This window comes from Jaculus jaculus, chromosome 6, assembly GCF_020740685.1.
Source record: "Jaculus jaculus isolate mJacJac1 chromosome 6, mJacJac1.mat.Y.cur, whole genome shotgun sequence".
In the NCBI taxonomy this organism is placed as follows: domain Eukaryota; kingdom Metazoa; phylum Chordata; class Mammalia; order Rodentia; family Dipodidae; genus Jaculus; species Jaculus jaculus.
This window is the reverse complement of record NC_059107.1, coordinates 62643902-62658590: the sequence shown is the minus strand read 5'-3', so window position 1 is coordinate 62658590 and position 14689 is coordinate 62643902. Positions and strand designations below refer to the sequence as shown.

At 36.3% G+C, this 14689-nt stretch overlaps 1 protein-coding gene across 4 annotated transcripts in view; it reads right to left on the bottom strand.

The window, feature by feature from the left end:
- The window catches only part of Exoc6b (exocyst complex component 6B), a 672146-nt gene that overhangs the window by 385233 nt on the left and 272224 nt on the right, over nt 1–14689 (bottom strand). For all 4 annotated transcript variants that reach the window (XM_045152123.1, XM_012951116.2, XM_045152124.1 and 1 more), the window contains one exon: nt 13942–14010. In XM_045152123.1, the coding sequence (XP_045008058.1) occupies nt 13942–14010 (69 nt within the window). The remainder of the gene's footprint in view (nt 1–13941; nt 14011–14689) is intronic.

The window sequence follows — 14689 nt, the reverse complement described above, 5'->3', positions numbered from 1 at the left end:
AGATGCAAAAATATATACATTATAACACAAGAAACACTAAAAAGCAAGACGATATAAATCCACCTAAAAGTATTAATGCATCAGAAATTTCCTCCAGTGAGAAAGAGTTAGAGGAAATGCCTGAGAAAGAGTTCAAAAGAATAATTATAAATATGTTCAAAGAGGTCAAAGAACACATGAAAACAATCAAAGAAGAAATCAAAGAGGAAATCAAAGGAATCAAAGAAGAGGCAGGACACCAATTTAATGAAATAAAGAAGGCAATACAAGACATAAATACGGAAATAGAAATAATAAAGAAAAACCAGTCAGAATTACTAGCAATGAAGAACACAGTTAATGAAATAAAAAACTCTGTAGAAAATCTCACCAGTAGGATGGATGAGGGAGAGGACAGAATATCTAAGCTAGAAGACCAGGTGGCAGACCTAATGCAGTCCAACAAAGAGAATGACAAACTTATAGAAAAGTATGAGTGGGAATTTCAAGATATTCAGGACACTATGAAAAGATCCAATATAAGAATTCAGGGGATAGTAGAAGGAGAAGAACTCCACTCCAGAGGCATAGTAGGCATCTTCAACAAAATCAAAGAAGAAAATTTCCCCCAAATTGGGAAAGAGATGCCAATACAGATACAGGAAGCCTTTAGAACCCCAGCCAGACAAAACCCAGAAAGAACCTCTCCTCGCCATATTATAATCAAACTTCCAAACACACAAACCAAAGAAAAAATATTGAAAGCAGTTACAGAGAAAAATCAAGTTACCTACAAAAGCAAGCCCATCAGGATTACAGCAGATTATTCAACACAAACTTTAAAAGCCAGAAGGGCTTGGAGTGATATATTCCAAGTTCTGAAAGATAACAACTGTCAACCAAGGTTACTTTATCCTGCAAAGTTATCCATTCAAATAGACGGAGAAATAAGGACATTCCATGACCAAAGCAGGTTAAAGGAGTATTTGAAGACAAAACCAGCTCTACAGAAAATACTTGATAGAATCCTCCATGCTGAACAAAAGGAAAAGCACACATATAAGGAACCTAGAAAAAACAAGCTATACTCAAATACCAGTTAACAGAAGAGAGCACAGGTAGAACCAGTAACACACACACACACACACAAAAATGGCAAACATAAATACACACCTTTCAATAATATCTCTTAATATCAACGGTCTCAATGCCCCAATGAAAAGACACAGATTTGCAGACTGGGTTAAAAAGCAGGATCCTACAATTTGTTGTCTCCAAGAAACTCACCTTTCTACAAAGGATAGACATTATCTTAGGGTGAAAGGTTGGAAGACGGTGTTTCAAGCAAATGGGCCTAGAAAACAAGCAGGGGTTGCTATCCTAATATCAGACAGGGTAGACTTTAGTCCGACGTTAGTCAAGAAAGATAAGGAAGGTCACTTTATATTGATTAAGGGCACACTCCAACAGGAGGACATTACAATCCTAAACATATATGCACCTAACATGGGGGCTCCCAAATTCGTCAAACAAACACTACTAGAACTAAGGTCACAGATAACACCAAACACAGTGGTGGTGGGTGACTTTAACACCCCACTCTCATCAATTGACAGGTCATCCAGGGAAAGAATAAACAGAGAGGCATCTGGACTAAATGAGGTCATAGAAGGAATGGACCTAACAGATATATACAGGACATTTCATCCAAAGGCTGCAGAATATACATTGTTTTCAGCAGCACATGGAACATTCTCTAAAATAGACAATATATTAGGACACAAAGCAAATCTTAACAAATTCAGGAAAATTGAAATAATTCCTTGCATTCTATCTGACCACAATGGAATTAAACTACAAATCAGTAGCAAGAAAGGCTATAGAGCATACACAAAATCATGGAAACTAAACAATACACTACAAAATGATGAGTGGGTCAATGAAGAAATCAAAAAGGAAATCAAAAAATTTATAGAGTCAAATGATAATGAGAACACAACATACCAAAATCTCTGGGACACAATGAAGGCAGTTCTAAGAGGTAAATTTATAGCCTTAAGTGTCTATATTAAGAAATTAGAAAGGTCGCAAGTAAACGACCTAATGCTTCGCCTTAAAGCCTTGGAAAAAGAAGAACAAGGCAAACCAAAAATTAGTAGATGGGAAGAAATAATAAAGATTAGGGCAGAAATTAATGAAATAGAAACAAAAAAAACAATCCAAAGAATTAATGAAACAAAGAGTTGGTTCTTTGAAAGGATAAACAAGATTGATAAACCCTTAGCAAATCTGACCAAAAGAAAGAGAGAAGAGACACAAATTAATAAAATCAGAGATGAACAAGGTAACATCACAACAGATTCCAGAGAAATTCAAAAAATCATAGGGACATACTATAAAAGCATATACTCCACAAAGTATGAAAATCTGAAAGAAATGGATGATTTCCTTGATCTATATGACCTACCTAAATTAAATCAAAATGAGATTAATCACTTAAATAGACCTATAACAAACATGGAGATCCGAACAGTTATCAATAATCTCCCAACTAAAAAAAGCCCAGGCCCGGATGGATTCACTGCTGAATTTTACCAGACCTTTAAGGAAGAGCTAACACCATTGCTTCTTAAGCTTTTCCAGGAAATAGAAAAAGAAGGAATTCTACCAAACTCCTTCTATGAGGCCAGCATCACCCTGATACCAAAACCAGCCAAAGATAGAACAAAAAAAGAAAATTACAGACCAATCTCCCTCATGAACATAGATGCAAAAATTCTCAACAAAATATTGGCAAACAGAATACAAGAGTATATCAAAAAGATCATTCTCCCTGACCAAGTAGGCTTTATCCCAGAGATGCAGGGATGGTTCAACATACGCAAATCTATAAATGTAATACATTACATAAATGGGTTGAAGGACAAAAATTACATGATCATCTCATTAGATGCAGAGAAAGCATTTGACAAAATCCAACATCCCTTCATGATAAAAGTCCTACAGAGACTGGGAATAGAAGGAACATATCTCAATATAATAAAGGCTATTTATGACAAGCCTACAGCCAACATATTACTAAATGGGGAAAAACTGGAAGCTTTTCCACTAAAATCAGGAACAAGACAAGGGTGTCCACTGTCCCCACTTCTATTTAATATAGTTTTGGAAGTCTTAGCCATAGCAATAAGGCAAAAGACACACATAAAAGGGATACAAATTGGAAAGGAAGATATCAAGTTATCATTATTTGCAGATGACATGATTCTATACATAAAGGACCCTAAAGACTCTACTAGCAAGCTGTTAGAGCTGATCAAAACCTACAGCAATGTAGCAGGATACAAAATAAATACACAGAAATCAGTAGCCTTCATATATGCTAACAACAAACACACAGATGATGAAATCAGAGAATCACTCCCATTCACAATTGCATCAAAAAAAATAAAGTACCTTGGAATAAACCTAACCAAGGAAGTAAAGAATCTATACAATGAGAACTTTAAAACACTCAAGCGAGAAATTGCAGAAGACACTAGAAAGTGGAGAAATATCCCTTGTTCCTGGATTGGAAGAATCAATATCGTGAAAAATGCAATCTTAACTAAAGCAATCTACACATTTAATGCAATCCCTATCAAAATTCCAAAGGCTTTCTTCATGGAAATAGAAAAAACAATCCAAAAATTCTTTTGGAATCACAAAAAACCTCGAATATCTAAAATAATACTGAGCAACAAAAAAGAGGCTGGTGGTATCACCATACCTGATTTTAACCTATACTACAGAGCCATAGTAACAAAAACAGCATGGTACTGGCACAAAAACAGACATGTAGATCAGTGGAACAGAATAGAGGACCCAGATGTAAGCCCAAGTAGCTATAGCCACCTGATATTCGATAAAAATGCCAAAAATACTCATTGGAGAAGAGACAGCCTCTTCAGCAAATGGTGTTTTGAAAACTGGATAAATATCTGCAGAAGGATGAAAATAGATTCTTCTCTCTCGCCATGCACAAGAATTAAGTCCAAATGGATTAAAGACCTTAACATCAGACCGGAAACTTTGAAACTGCTAGAGGAAAAAGTAGGGGAAACCCTTCAACATATTGGTCTTGGCAAAGACTTTCTGAATACAACCCCAATTGCTCAGGCAATAAAACCACAGATTAACCACTGGGACCTAATGAAATTACAAAGATTTTGCACCGCAAAGGACACAGTGAAAAAAGCAAAGAGGCAACCTACAGAATGGGAAAAAATCTTCGCCAGCTATATATCTGATAGAGGATTAATATCTAGGATATACAAAGAACTCAAAAAGCTAAATAATAAGGAATCAAACAAGCCAATCAAAAAATGGTCTATGGAGCTAAATAGAGAGTTCTCAAAGGAAGAAATACGAATGGCATATAAGCATCTAAAAAATGTTCTACTTCACTAGTCATCAGGGAAATGCAGATTAAAACTACATTGAGATTCTATCTCACTCCTGTCAGATTGGCCACCATCATGAAAACAAATGATCATAAATGTTGGCGGGGATGTGGAAAAAAAGGAACCCTTCTGCACTGCTGGTGGGAATGCAATCTGGTCCAGCCATTGTGGAAAACAGTGTGGAGGTTCCTAAAGCAGCTAGAGATTGATCTACCATATGACCGAGCTATAGCGCTCCTAGGCATATATCCAAAGGACTCATCTCATTTCCTTAGAAGTACATGCTCAACCATGTTTATTGCTGCTCAATTTATAATAGCTGGGAAATGGAACCAGCCTAGATGTCCCTCAACAGATGAGTGGATAATGAAGATGTGGTACATTTATACAATGGAGTTCTACTCAGCGGTAAAGAAAAATGAAGTTATGAAATTTGCAGAAAAATGGATGGACCTGGAAAGTATTATAGTAAGTGAGGTTACCCAGGCCCAGAAAGCCAAGCGCCACATGTTCTCTCTCATATGTGGATCCTAGCTACAGATGACTGGGCTTCTGCGTGAGAATGAAAATACTTAGTAGCAGAGGCCAGTAAGTTGAAAAGGAGACATAAAGGGTGGAGAAAGGAAGGGAGGAGGATACTTAATAGGTTGATATTGTATTTACGCAATTACAATGATTATAATGGGGAGGTAATACGATGGAGAATGGAATTTCAAACAGGAAAGTGTGGGGGTGGGGAAGGAGGGAATTACCATGGGATATATTTTATAATCATGGAAAATGTTAATAAAAATTTAAATAAAAATGAAATGTATTTAAGAAGATAATGTTCAACTTAATGTCTATGACAACACTGATATATATACACCAGAGTTCTCATGATAAGATGAGGAAGTCAGAAGTCAGAGACAAGCTTGTACTTCCACATAAGGTCCTATATGACTTTATCTCTAGATCATTGCTTGATTACAGAAACATAAAGAACTACAGAATCCACAGTAGCCCCAAACTCAAAATTTTCAAAGCCCCACAATTTGAAATAAATCCCTCCTATTTATAAATTAAATAAACTCCTTGTTAACACCTGCTATTATCCACTATAAATAGGTATGAACTTCATCTATGGCATTTGCTTCTGGTAATAGGATTACTTTAGTGTATGACCTGTAACTGACTGAATAAACAACCCCTCCCCCTACATAAAACAAGAGACTTGTTTTCACTCCTGTGTGAGCTTCCATGTTGTAAAACATATGGCAATGGGTACAGTTATTTGTGCCCCCACTGCATACACACGATTGTAAATATATTAACCTAGATATACAGGAATAAGGCATCTAAGATAAGTCTAATAAAACTGAAAATTGACAAATTCAAGAAACAAACTGGCAATTAGAACCAAATTAAGCTGTAGGAAGAAAAGTATGGAATATAAAGAAGGAGTGAAATATGAGCTATCCAGACACCTTATCTGAGATGGGGAAGAGTTATAAATGCCAAATCCAGAAATATCAATAATGGTAGAAATGTGGTCTAATTGAGAAGAGTTATCAAAGAGAAAGTGAGTGAAGGCTATACTGAGGAATGAGAATAGCCTGTGCAAGGCATCCTGGGAGGCCCAGGGGGTAAATGAGGAGACCAGATACTGAGGAGGAAAAGAGGAGGAAGAAACGAGGAGACAGTATACCAACAACTATTCAGACCACATCAAGAAAGTTACTGCATTCTGAAACAGTGAGAAATTAGATTGTAAGAATGCTCTTGATAAGGTTAAAATTGTTTTAGGATTATTCAATGCCAAATATAATACGAGTTGGTTCTTGTTTGCTTTGTCTAGGCTTAAAAAAAAGTCATCATATTATTGTGGTATCTAAAGCTAGTTATGTGAGTTTTTTTAAAGTGACAAGTAAACACTTGAAAAGTTCAGTTATCTTAACATAAGCATTTTGTAAAATAAAAAAAGTACAACCATATCTATATTTGTAACTCATTTTCCTCTTTTTTGGACTCTTACTTTATTTCAAGTCAAATGATATGTATGCCCATGAGTAATAAAGTCACGGTCAAAAGAGCAAGATGACAATTACAACAAGTTAGATTACAGCTACCACAAACCAGGGCCCATTAGCCTATACTGCAGGAAAGTTATCACTGTAAATGGCTTTTCCTGTGTCCTTATCAACACAGTGCACAAAGTATCTCACGCTTGGCTCTTTTGCTATGATCTACTCAGTGTTTATGCCTATCTAACTCGCCAGGCACTGGTGGTTGGTGGCTCTGAGAGGCACAGAGATATGCTGGGAGTATGATGAGACAGCCTGCACTGTGTCAGAAAGAAACTAGGAACTACTAAATAGTTGAAGACAAAACTTTACATACACAAAAATACTTAAAATATGTTCTTTTGGCTCAGACATACTCAAGATCACCCTAGAAATGAATAACCAGAAAGCTTTCAGTTCTTTTCTAACAGTAATATAAGGTCCTAATGTACAGTCCTTATGTTAGGGTGCAATATGCATTTATCTTAGAATACTGTGGGAACATAGGTCAGTGTTTTGAGAGATAAAATAAAGTCCATTAAGGTGAAAGTAAAACAACAATTATTAAAAGAAACAAGAAAAATAGGGTCTAAATGCCACCTTCTGAACTTAAGTAATTTAAGTTCTTAAAAGTAAATGTCAAGTACATAAACAGATGAAAAACAAAGCTATTCTAAAAGACCTGAAACCAGTACCTACTTCATCTCAAATTCCTGTTCTCAAGAAAAACTTTTCCATTAAAGGTTCAATGTTTGTTGCTTATTCCCAGAAGAAATCTGTGTAATTCAAATACCCCTGATAAACATAAAAAAAATTCAGGTCTCTTAGCAAGTAGCATGTCTTTACGTCCACTCACTAAATCACACCTGGTTCTGATCTTCTTTGCATCCTGCAGTGTGTCCACCAGCCAGGCTGGTGAGACAAAAGTGTAGCTTTTTTTTTTTCCATAAATATTCTCAGAATATATTGTAAAAACTCCAAAACAATACAGTACGAAGAGTTTGCCTGACATCAGATATAGAGGCCTCTTTTGCTTTTATTTATTTATTTATTATTTATTTATGTATTTATAAATGAGTTGATGAGCTACTATTCCCTGAAATTTGTCTCTTCTTACAGTTATAAGAACATTTGCTTCTGGCAATGTTAGAGCTCTATAATCACAAGTTCCAGTTTCTTCTCGCTGGCAAAATAGTTTCCCTATCTTTGTAACCAAGCTTGGGGAATACAAAATTTAGAAGTTACTCACAAATACTATTTACCTCCAATGTTGCATCCAGGCATTTCTCACTGGCCTCATTTCCAGCCATGGAATAGTAAATGACCTCATTGTGCTTATGGTCAAAAGAATATCCTAATGTCCATTTAAGTGCCTTTATGGAAAACTGAAAGAGTTTAAATAATAGATTCTTCTTATAGTTATATACAATACATACAAATCAACAGTTCTACAACATAAATCAGAATAGCTTTTTAAAAAGAACTTCATTATAGTAGTATGAATTTTAATAAAAACATTAAATACCCAGTAATGCTTCTACTTGTTTACTAGCATTCAGAGTATCAATGGCTTGTGACTAATATTGACAAAAACACATTGAGGGTGGTATATATCTTTTTTTGGCCAATCAACTGTCTTAATATCAAGATAGGACAGAAATGTTCCACTACCTTTTAAAGTGTCTCATTTCTTAAAATAATAAACATACTAACAAAAATACAACCAATTGTTCATATTTGCTTTATATTTATGCTCCAATTTTTACAGGTGAATTTATCTGGCCTTATGCAACATGCATAATGATAATAATGCAAACATAAAAACTTCACTGTGGTGTGTCTCAGTAGTAAGGTATTCCCCATGTGTACCACAGGAACAAGTCACTTACTTAATGCAGTCTGTTGTGAAGCATTGAGACTAAACTCAAGAGATACATAAACAGCACTTCATAGCCACTATTCAAAAACAACACAAAGTCTAGCTTTAAGAATGCTAGAACTCCAGCAATGGCATACATTTTTCAATTTATTTCCTAGGTGCTTTAATAGCCAACATCTATCAGAATTCTTTAAGCAATTTCATTAAGAAAGTCCCATAATAGCTCAGTATACATATCACTGGAGCTGCTCATATCAATTGCTGCTCACATTCTCCAAACCCTTCCCTTCTGTTATCTCCAGCTATATAACCATGGTCTGTACAGTTTCTCCCAGTTGCCAGTAGAGACTATACCAGGAGGAATCCTTAGACTAAGAGTGGAGATTACATTCCATCCTGCCCAGGAAGGAAAGTGAGGAGTGGGAGAAACATGTTCCAGAAGAATCCAGCCCATCTCACACCATCTAATCCTCAGTTGCTACCATGGCTAGAGGATTGCATAAGGGTGATGAGCAATCCCAGCAGCCTGCTGATTCACTTCTTCTTAGTTATAGCTGAGTCCTCACAAAACAAGTGAGAAGGAAAATGCTCTGGAACCTTAAATCTCTCTCTCCTGAACCTTTCAAAGTAACAGAGTTCAGAAAAAAACTATTAGCTTAATTGTGGAGACTAACTCCTAAAAGAAAAACAGGTCATTATCTTGCCATACGTAATGGTTGTCCAGGGAGTAAAGATTTATGACACAAAAATAAGGTCATTTTAAAACATGCATTCACATTTAGATTTTGGCAAGGTTTTATAATCTGAGAAAAAGACGACAAGGCAGCAGGGTATTGTTCATAGGCTTAAAAAAGAGAGTACTCAGAACTGGCAAGAGCTACTGTGGGGCAGGGGTCTGTACTCAAGAGATAGCTGAAACCTGACTCAGCCTGCATTTCCTTTTAGATGAGGGATTCTTTCTGTGTCTATAGATAAGATTCAAGGAGATGAGGAAGTTTAAAATTCTAATCAATTTTTCACATGTACAGCCAGTTACAGTGCTACAGGCCTACAATCCAAGAACTTGAGGTTGGGGGAGGGGGGGCAGGCTGAGGCAAGAGGATTGCAAGTTTAAGACCTGCCAGGGCTACAAAGCATAACCCTATCTCAATGGGATCTTTGCCATTCCTGTTCATCCTAGCCTGTTTTAGTCTCCTTTACTGAGTGGAAGAATTGAGGGAAAAACTGAGTTCTTAATATTAACATTCTACCAGGAAGAAGTGCTGCTTACTTGTTTTTAAGTTCATATTATTACTATAATTACTGGACTCAAGATGTCATAAATCTTTAATGCTTTTTTTTTTTTTTTTTTTTTTTTTTAGGTAGGGTTCACTCTAGCCCAGGCTGACCTGGAATTAGCTATGTAGTCTCAGACTGCCCTTAAAATTGGTGATCTTCCTATCTCTGCCTCCCTGGTGCTGGAATTAGAGGCATGCACCACCATGCCCAGCTGCAAATTTTTATTACACTATAACACAATTCATAAATCAAATGGATCTATTTTGTCAACATTTTTAATATAGGAATTTAAATTAATTAACAGATGATATAGGTCATTGGAGACCAAGACATTGCAAGAACAGAGGAACATAAATGAGAATCACAAACAAGATGTGTAATTTTATTTACAGGTTTCCTCCTAATGACACCCAAGCAACTTGTCATGGACTGTATACAAAATGGGTGAGCAGTTAACTTAAGATTTAGAAAGGTGGTTCAGTGTATAAATAGAAACTTAAAGAATGTGCAATTCTTTGTCCAAATTGTACTGGGTTTGAGGACTGGGACCCATAAACATGGCAGATAACCCTGATCAATACAATTTTAAAAATCTGCAAGACAGACTCATTTTTGTATTCATTAGGTAGACAGTCCATCCATCTTTTAAACCAATACACAATGAGCAGAACCTCGGGCTATTATTATTCATTATTTTCTTAACAAAAAGATTTTTACTTTATATTGTATATTTTTCCTTTAAAAATATCTTCTCTGATAACCATATAATGTATATCCTTATCTGACCACCTCTAAAATGTGTGTGAAGATTTAAACCATATAAACTCTTTAAAACAATTCTACACAGTGCACCTACCTTTGCCCTGCACACTTTCATTGCAATATTATATCAAGGCCCAAATCTCAATTAACCACTATCTGACCCTTGTTCACTTTCTTCCCCCTCCCCCACCAAAGTTTGCCCTTCCTGCCAAAGTTCAGCACTTCCTAGAAAAGTCTCACTGCCTGTTTGATATTGTACTTCACGTTAGTCGCCAAAGGAAGAATTTACAGGTGCTTGGCCCCATCTATAAGACCATGACCGAAATCTGACCTCCTGTTACAATACGTGAACTTCTGCCCTACTGATAAGGCTGGCAGATAGAAGTAGGATTTTTCAAATAATCCTTTGGGAATTTATAAGCAGTACAGCCATAAAGGGGGGTGAATGGAAGGTCGGTTTCACTAAAAATAATAAATATTGCCATGTTTATTCAAAGTGTGCCTTGTTATGCTCCAGGCCAAAAGTTCAGATAAACACTATTGTAAATGACAAAATATTAGAACTTTTTGTTACTTGTGTTATGATCCTTCCGTTGAACACCAATAGAACTGTTTTCCCGTGTGTAAGTGCCTGCCCTGACATTGAATAATACTGCCTCTCAGATGAGAATATTGGATTCATTTGCAGGTCAAAAGGAGGGTGGTTATCTTTCACAATCAAAAACAAACATTTATAGAGTATTATATACTACTAAGTGCTAGGGCTAAAAGAAACAAAATTAATAAATATTATAGCTGCCCTAAAAGGGCTTATAATCTATTGAAGAGAAAGGTGCCTTTACAATATGGTGACCAAAGGAAGTGAGCTCTAATACTAATACATAGCCTACATGATACGAAGGACAGCAGACCAATCGTGCACAATCTTAAACACCAGGAAAACTTGCCAGAGGACAGATGCAGGAAGAAAATACATAAGAATCAGTAAAATAAAATAAAATAGATAAACAAATGATTCTATCTGCCTCTTTCTCTCATAGATCAATAAGAAAATAGGACTAGAGAGATTGCTCAGTGGTTAAGGAAGGACCCAGATTACTGACAAGACTGACTGAGTTGACATTCATTCAATGTCTATAACTGAACTAAGTAGAAAATTACCAGCCCATTTTATACATAAGTATGCTAAGCTATCTTAGCACCACACAGCTAGTAAAAATGTACAGTGATATTATTTTAATCCTATTTCATATGTGAGCATGTTAGGCTAACAACACCAAATAGCTACTAAATGAGCAATTAAATTATTTTCATACTCATGAATTACTAGTAGAATCCACTTGAGAAAAATTATTTTGATAAGATCTTAATAAAGCTTATACAAACCGGAAAGCAAAGCAGCGAGACATTGTACAAAGAATGCAACTTCTCTCCTGGAATATAATCAGTTTAAAGTATAATCCTTGGCTTACTTATATGCCTCTGCCTCTGCAAATGCACTTCATGCAGAAGAGAAACTAGGTGAATACTGAAAAGGTGCATAATATTTCCATCAGTAAGATGTGAATAATTAAACACTGAAGGTATGTAAGGGAAATATTTGTAACCTCGGATGAGGGACATTGTGGGGGTTGGGGGCAGGGGTGTGTGTGTGTGTGTGTGTGTACACAACTCAAACATTAGGAACTGTAAGATTAAAACTTAAGATCCTGGTTACCTCAAAAAGAACAATTTCTGTTTCATAAAACATGACATGGACACAGTTTATAATATGATGACAAACTAGGAGAAGAGACATGTACAGCTTCCTAAACAGTTAGTTTCTATAATACATAGGAAATTTATGAAATATTTTCTAGCAAAAAAGAAAACAATCAAGGGTGATAAACTCAATTTTTAACTAAACAAGGGTTAAAAACAGGCATTACATGATTAGTATGCTTATATAGAAAACATTTTTTTTTTACTAGTAGTCAGAAAGATGCATATTTAAAGAAAAGAGATTACAGTCAACAGCCACCAAGTTGTTCATGTGTTTACTTGTGTGTACTTTACCAAACTGAGAAAGGGACCATTTCTTAGAATTTAATTAGCACCTTTAATATTTTCCCTTTAGACAATTTCTTCTTTCATGTGCTTTATAGACAAAGAATGACTGCCATCAGGAATTTAAGAATATAATGCTGGAAAGATGGCTAAATGGTTAAGGTACTTGTCTGCAAAGCCTAAGAACCTGGGTTTGATACTCCTGTACCCACGTAAACCCAGACGCACAGGATGGTGCAAGTGTTTGGAGTTTGTTTGCAGTGGCTAGAGGCTCTGGCATACCCATATTCACTTATTCATTCATTCTCTCTTTCTTTCTCATATAAAATAAACAAAAATTTTAAAAACTGAAAGTTATAAGGATTTTTTTAATGTACAAAGTTTTCACAAATACTATTTTATGTATACGAGCAAACTATTATAAGTGAAACATACCAGATTTTAAACAGAAATCTGAATGTATGAATGATTATTACTAGTTATGATCTACCAATCTGTTGATGGCTGATAGAAATGCCACACAGTATATTACATGGAAAGCATACACAAAAGATTCATGCAAAAAAAAAAAAACCAGAATACAGGATGGATTATTTCTAAATTAATATCTTTGATTGTTTTTTAAAGGAGAGGGGATTTATTTTGGTTTGCAAGTCCAACAGAGACAGTCCATCAGGGCAGCAGGGCATGAAGCAGCCAGTCACAGCAGTCCACAGTTACAAAGCAGAGAGAAATGAATTACCTAATATTCTTTCAGCAATACTAAGTTCTTCTAGGACCAAGATAGCTTTTTTCTGACTGATAGTTAGCTAGGAACTAGCCCACAGCCTGCTCTGGCAAGACTAGAACTGAGATTCAGTCATGCAAGATGTCCACAAACATCAACTCCAGCATCAGCTTCCTGCTTGTTCCTCAACCTTTCCCTAGCTTAGCATATCTATGTGTTGGCCTTTCCTGAGTAGTCCTCTTGAGCCTGCCAACCAATCAGGTCCTACCTTATATTTCTAAGTCTGGTGATAAAAGTCAGTCTAGATGGATGCTATATTTATACAAATGATCTTGAAAGACATGTGTGATGCCTCTTGGCTCTTTTGACCTCTCTTGCCCCCTTGACCCCTCTCCTTTCTTAGCCCCCATGTGAGGGGATCTTCTCAATCTCATCTTCCTCAGGTTCCTCTCAGAACAGCTGGTGGCAGAGACTTTCTTTTGTCTTGGGCTTTCCTGCTTTGCTTTCCCTCTTAATCCTAACTCTCCCTAAAATTAATCTCTTAATTCATAATTAACCCTTCTCTGAATCCACATTTGCAATTTTTTGATAACTTAAACAAGGACCCAAAGTTGAGGTTCACAGACTTGGGAGTCTCCTGCATCTGTATAGAGATTTAATCCCCCCATCACTCTAACCCCCCATTGTATTCACATGCTTAATAATAAATTGAAAACTCTCAAAAGAATACTGCAGAGTTCTGAATTCAGAATAGATCTTGATTAGGCAGAGCCAGGGGAGACTCACCAGGACAGAGTATATGTGTAGACACCGGTACACAGGAGAAAAGTCCACGAGATCTTGGGCCCCAGGTACCTGCAAGATTATCATGAAGTTCAAATAAAGCTATTGAAAACAACTGCATGCATTTTCACTACTTAAGTAATTTTCTTGTTCAGTTTTTAAAAAGGCTAGCACTAGAGTCTACATGAAAAACATCAAATAAAAAAGCCATGTTCGTAAGCATTTGTGAGGTGGCGGTTGGAGGATCAGGAGTTCAAGAGTAACCCCAAATATGAGACCCAGTCTCAAAATTGATCAATCCCAAAACCAGGTAAACAAACAAAAGACCCCCCCCCTCAAATTTACATTTGTTACTCTCATGATGAGGCTAATATACTAGGAAGGTATGCAGAATGGGGCGGGGGCAGTTGGGCCACAGAGAGCAGAGAAGAGAAACATGTAGACCAGCCCTGCATCTACCTCTACAGACATGGCAGCCTTATAGGCAAATACAAAGAGAGTAAAGATGACATTTTTATGGCTTCCAACATGATAGCTTACATAAAAACTGAGTTTCAGTGTTCAAAAGCAAAACATGCCACACAAAATGAATTTTTTAAATGGACACCTGTTTCTGAGGGCACAAGCATGAATGAATACTTAAATTGTCACACAATCAAAACACATTAATACTGAGGCAAGAAGGGGCCATCATGTTCTAACACACACACACACACACACACACACACACACACACGATAATATGCAAAGC